The sequence below is a fragment of the Cariama cristata genome, unplaced genomic scaffold, assembly GCF_000690535.1.
Source record: "Cariama cristata isolate BGI_N322 unplaced genomic scaffold, ASM69053v1 scaffold5121, whole genome shotgun sequence".
Taxonomy (NCBI): Eukaryota; Metazoa; Chordata; class Aves; order Cariamiformes; family Cariamidae; genus Cariama; species Cariama cristata.
In genome coordinates, this window is record NW_009597426.1 from 40,525 (window position 1) to 46,524 (window position 6,000).

Below are 6,000 nucleotides of genomic sequence, written 5' to 3' on the forward strand. Positions count from 1 at the left end.
TCTCATTTAAACACGAAGAGGATCATTACACCTACAGCTGCTACTTCTGCAATGTCTACTGTTGGCAAAAGCAACCTGAGTGCATCGCTTTGTTTTCCCAGTAAAATAGCACAGTGTCTTGAGTCCAGAGTCACATTGTGAAACTTGTTTCTTTTGTCCGTTTTGTGTTGCAATCACTCTGCCCCGTTCAAAAATCACTTTCTCTTCCAGGCCTTAAGCAACTAAATCCTTTCAGACGGAGCCACTTTGGGTCTTGCGTGCGCTACGTTGTCTTCCATCTCTTTGTTCCATTTTTGTCTCTTAACTTTTTTCCAGCATGTCTTCCATTCGCACCATGTTTGATTCTCTCTGCTCTGCGGCGTGGTGGTGTTATGAAGGAGAGCTTGGCCGGACACTGTTCTGGTTGAGCCCAGTCCTGTGGCTGGCTGCGATAATCATCTTCTGCTTGTGCTCGCAGTGGAGTTGCTCAGTGCTTGTTTTGAGTCTACTGTCTTTTTTGACGTGACCCATCCTTTTGCTTCCTTTAGGTTACGGAAGAAGCTTATGTCCCAGTTGGAGACATGAACGGCATGGGATTCAGACCCTTTGATATGGTTATCCCTTTTGCAGTAAGGAAAGGAGAAATAACAGGTACCTGGAGTACGCGTAGCCTCTCAGGAAGGTTTTTGCTTTTTGTTAGCATGTTTATCCATTTGCAGCTTAACAGTCTGGGTGGTCTAGACCACAGCATGTGGGGGAGGATTGTATCCTTCCTGCCAGCAACTTGGTTGTTTAATTTCACATCAAGTGGCACCCGCTGAGGGTGAGCAGGATACGCCTTGCTGACAATTTGAGTTAAATGAGGGGATTCTTGGTGCTGCCATGGTCCTCAGTGCTAGACTATGGGCTACTGCACTGTAGGACCAGTTACTACTTTTTCCCCTCTGGAACGGCTACATGCACCCTTGATAAGCTCCTTTACTTATTTTGTGCAGATGCTCCAAAGCAATCTAATCCTGCGTTCCTGCCACATACCTTCTCCAAAGCAGGCGACCTCTCTGCCACAGGTCTGGCAGCTGAGCGCATCACCCCAGTAACACCCCAGTTGCACTAAGCTCCTGCACACATGGGCTGTGTCCCCTCCTGCCCTATAACTCGGCAATCCCACCCCAAACCCTGGTCTACCCTTGCTGAAGGGGCAATTGATCTTTCCTTTTTAAAAGAGCTGCAGGAGAGGGAGCGTCTTGCGACGAGGTAGATCGGTGCCTTTCCTGAGGTTTGCCTGGAAATTTCAGTGGCTGAAGCAAACAGCTCTGCATGTAGAGTTTGTAAGGTCACAGGACTGTTTGCCAGATGTCTACCACTGTGTTGTATTCATGTAGCTTAAGTAGAAAACATGTCTGGTTAATGTTCCCATTAGTCTCTTATTTGTGCCTGTGGGTAAGGAATTTTAACAATTTTAAATGCTTGTTTAAAATGGCTGGACAATTCTGTGTGGGTGGGAGAGGGGAAGCAGGCAGCTTCTCTTTCTGTAACTCCCACGGTGGCTTTTTGTAGGTGAAGTACACATGCCCTCTGGAAAGACGGATACGCCAGACATTGTGGATAACAAAGACGGCACAGTAACAGTGAGATATGCTCCTACTGAGGTCGGGCTGCATGAAATGCACATAAAATATATGGGAAAGCACATCCCAGGTGAGTCGGACAAAGCGGGTGACACGAATCCGAGTGCAATGTCCTGCTGATGCATCTGCTCCCTGGTTAGGTTTCTATAGCTTAGTTGTGTACACTGCAGTAAGAACTGCCTGGGACATCTTACTGTTCAGCAGCGGTTGGTCTGCAAGCAGTCCAGAGAGCAACTAAAGCAAAGGAGTAAGTGGTGGCACATGTGAGCTTCCATTGTGGTTTAATAGTACCAGCCAGGCTTAAAATGGATTTTGGGTTTGGAAGCTAGCTTTTGTGGCATTTTATTATGAAGAAGAAACATACAATTTTCTAACTACCATTTTTTTAGGTTGAAATTTACTGCTGTGGTGCTCAACTAAACTAATGGTTACAGTGTATGTTTATCCTTAAAACTGCATTGGCATAAAATCTCCAAATCTGTGGGGAGAACTAAGTGGCTAAAACACTATAGTTACTCTTTCCATCCCATTGCAATAAAATAAAACGCATGCACACTATGCTGTAATCTTTCTTTCCCCCTGGCTCCTGCTTAACAAACAGAAACCGCTGCCTTTCGTTCCCTTTCTCTTCTCTTCTTTTGTCCTTACTCCACCAGCTCCCCAGCCAAAGCTCTGCCTGGCCTGGAGGCTGGGGCTGCCCTGCCGCTCTCCAGGCACGCCGGCTGCGTGGGGCTGGGGTGAAGAGCGGCAGATCTATAGAAGGACATGCAGGCATGAGACAAAATACCGTCAGCACTGCCTGAATCGGGCTGCTGGTTCTGCTGGTGTACAGAAACACAGAATAACTTTGGTTGAAGCAGGGAGCTCGATAATGTGATGCATGGTGCTACTTCAGTATCTTCAGCACTTTGTATGGATGTAGCACCTCCATAAGTGCCAAAGTGTCGGATGTATCAGTAAGACCATTACCCTGCTCCTGGGCAGAAGGATAATGTGCTGTAATGTTTCCTTCTTGAAGGCTGTCATGAATCACACTTGCTACTGTTTCAGCTGCAAAAATCTAGCTTTGTACTTAAGAGCTATCTGTGCCTTTTTTGGGAATGTTTATTGGCTGTTGGTGACTGTACTTTTTGTTCTTGTGCACCAGCTTAGCTAATCTGAGGCAAGCAAATATGGTTTTGGATACCCTTCAAATTTGCTAGTTCAGGTTCATTGAGTCAGACAATGTGCTGTGCTGGTTCCTAATTCTGAGCTACCAAAATTCAGGATCTGTGCCTGAACTGAAAGCCTGCTTCTGAGTCGTGTTCTGATTTAATGTGCTAAAAATAAGCTTGTAATGAATAAGACCCTTTACAACATCATTGAAGCTTATCTCTGGTAATTTGAGTAACACTTACTTTGTCATGTCTGAATGTGGAACAAATTGTGGAGAAGTATCTTTTGAAGATGAAAGGGGAGGTTTATTTGTTTTTAAGTGCATTACAGTCACATAAAGATTCTTCAAATATCAAGTAGTGAGAATGGCGTTGAAGAACACGGGTATCAGTAAACATAAGATCCCATTGGGTCAGAGCAGGTTGTGTCTGTTTTGTTCTTGTAGTCCAGGCCACTCATCCTTAAAAATGCTGCTTTTGGTTTTGTTTTTCTTTTCTTTAGAGAGCCCTCTGCAGTTCTATGTGAATTATCCAAACAGCGGCAGTGTGTCTGCTTATGGGCCTGGCCTCATTTATGGGGTTGCCAATAAACCAGCAACTTTCACCATTGTCACAGAGGATGCAGGAGAGGGTGAGTCTGTTCTTTAAACCCATCCTACGCTAAACTAGGATCTTCTTGGAAGTATAATGCGCATCAGCATTAATTTGCATTCATCTGTCCAACTGTGAATCTCTGGTGTGATACAAATGACTTGTGCCAGTGTCAGGCTGTAACTTGCACTAAAAATTGTTTTATTACCTCTTCCCGAGAGCATATGTACCCTGTGGTACAGGGTGCAAATGATTTGTTTAATTAAAAATAAACTGAAGGCAGCTTAGATCCAGGGGATGATGACTAGATGTGGAATCGCTGTTAAGTAAATGAGGCTGAATAGAGTTGTGGTCTTAGTGGATTGGCCTGAGCTCTTTTTTGCTGCTGTCCTTTGAAAACACACATCTAAACTGCATTTTCAGTACCAAGTATTGGATCTTCCTCTTTGAACCAAGTCTCTGGACTTGGTGTGCACAAAGATTTACAGAAGTGCTGTTCTCCTTGTTTCCCAGGTGGGCTGGACTTGGCTATTGAAGGACCTTCAAAAGCAGAGATCAGCTGCATTGATAACAAAGATGGGACATGCACAGTCACGTACCTACCTACTCTACCTGGGAACTACAGCATCCTGGTCAAGTACAATGACAAGCACATCCCGGGCAGCCCGTTCACTGCCAAGATCACAGGTATAAAGTTTAGACTTCTGGAAGCATTTCATAATGAAAATTAACCTCTGATAGCATGGAGGACCCGGTTTGTGGCAGGAACATGAAGTCCTCGGACTTGTTCTGCACTTAACCTTGTAATATTTTCTGACTCACTTCTCTTTATGTATTCAGATGATAACAGAAGACGGTCTCAGGTTAAACTTGGTTCTGCTGCTGACTTTTTGTTGGACATCCATGAGACCGATCTCAGTCTCCTAACAGCCAGCATTAAAGCCCCGTCAGGTCGTGATGAGCCTTGTCTTCTGAAGAGGCTACCCAATAACCACATTGGTAAGCTCTGACAGTCTTGATCTGAGAGTGTAGTAAAATAGACTTTTATAGTCTATAGCAGACTTCTCTCCTCCTTCCGAGAAGAGCATTGTCAAACAAAGTGGTTGATATTGTTCAGTGCAGTTGGTCAAGAACAGAAGTGTATGAAGAATGACCTCCTGTGTTAGCTTGCTTGTGGCATGCCAGGTTGTGATTGAAGTGCTCTTTGTCAGTGTATGTGAATGGCTTTGTGGCCCGTTTGAGAGCAACACTTCAACGTGTGTAAAGAGAGTGCTCTTTCAGTATTTCATTTCTTGATGTGATTAAGGCATTTAAATCAAGTAAAACATGCATAAGAAGTGCATAAGTTTGTTACATTTCTCTACTTTGTAGGCATCTCATTCATTCCACGGGAAGTAGGACAACATCTGGTTAGCATCAAGAAAAATGGGAGCCATGTACCAAACAGCCCTGTAACAATCATGGTGGTCCAGTCTGAGATAGGAGATGCCAGACGAGCAAGAGTTTTTGGACGTGGTTTGGTAGAAGGACGAACCTTTGAAATGTGTGACTTCATTGTAGACACAAGAGATGCAGGTTAGTTCCATCGCAAAGGGACTGTGAGATGCTGTGAGATATGTATCCTCTCTAAATGAGAGCATTGTCTCCCTCAGCGCCTGACCACCAGGTTACAAGCCACAAAGCAGCAGATGCAAATAGTGTATTAAGCATTGCGCGGTCATTATTGTTGGTTACTAACTGCAGACAATGCTGTTAACTTCTAAATGCTTTGTATTGTCTTGGCTGATGCCTTCTGTTACAGCCAACAAGGAAGTGTTGCTGAGGCACCGATGAAGCTTTTTTTATTTGATGGTGCTGATTCTACTATTGTTGTGTACAGCAAGAAGGAAATGAGCAAGATACTTCTCTGCTGGTTTAATGTGGAGCCTTGGCCACGGTCTTTGAAGCTAACTTTTCAATATTAACGAAATAAAAGGGGTATGGTCAGAGCATTTTAGGAACTGAATGCATGCTCTGCCTTGAATATCTGACTGATTAGGACTACAAAAATGTCATTAAGGCATCATGTAACTTCCATGTGCCCATTATGATACAAACCTGCCAACTAAGCTACTGCTATGGGTTTGGACTATTTTATGTCAAATTTATAATAGCACTATGGAAATCTGAGGCTAACTTAGCTGTATTGTAGGTTATGGTGGGATCTCACTAGCAGTTGAAGGACCCAGCAAGGTAGATATCCAAACTGAAGATCTAGAAGATGGAACTTGCAAAGTGTCCTATTTTCCAACTGTACCTGGCGTGTACATTGTGTCCACTAAATTTGCAGATGAACATATTCCAGGTAAGCAGAAGTGTTGGACAACTTTTTGGTTAATACAACAAAAGTCTTACCTAGGTGGCCAGCACACTAGAACTGTGGGTGGGCTGTGTGATCTGGCTCGGTCCGTTAAGTCCCAAAGATTCAAGGAGGTCCTACCAGTACCCACTACAAGCAGCAAGCACCCAAAACTGTTCTGGTTATATGGGTGTATTTCACTTGGAGCTGACTGTTAGCTGGCTCTAAAACTTCCCGTATGATCTACTACAAGTCAGAGGAAGCTTTCACTCTGCCCCTTGATGCAGTGTGTAATGAACAGAGAAGGAAT

At 44.1% G+C, this 6,000-nt stretch overlaps 1 protein-coding gene across 1 annotated transcript in view; it reads left to right on the forward strand.

Annotated features, from left to right (window-relative positions):
- The window catches only part of FLNB (filamin B, beta), a gene marked incomplete at its 5' end in the record, with an annotated part of 56,056 nt that overhangs the window by 39,498 nt on the left and 10,558 nt on the right, over window positions 1-6,000 (forward strand). Inside the window, 7 exons of the mRNA XM_009708866.1 lie at window positions 528-630; window positions 1,537-1,677; window positions 3,264-3,392; window positions 3,866-4,039; window positions 4,193-4,351; window positions 4,724-4,927; window positions 5,544-5,696. Of these exons, the coding sequence (XP_009707168.1) occupies window positions 528-630; window positions 1,537-1,677; window positions 3,264-3,392; window positions 3,866-4,039; window positions 4,193-4,351; window positions 4,724-4,927; window positions 5,544-5,696 (1,063 nt within the window). The remainder of the gene's footprint in view (window positions 1-527; window positions 631-1,536; window positions 1,678-3,263; window positions 3,393-3,865; window positions 4,040-4,192; window positions 4,352-4,723; window positions 4,928-5,543; window positions 5,697-6,000) is intronic.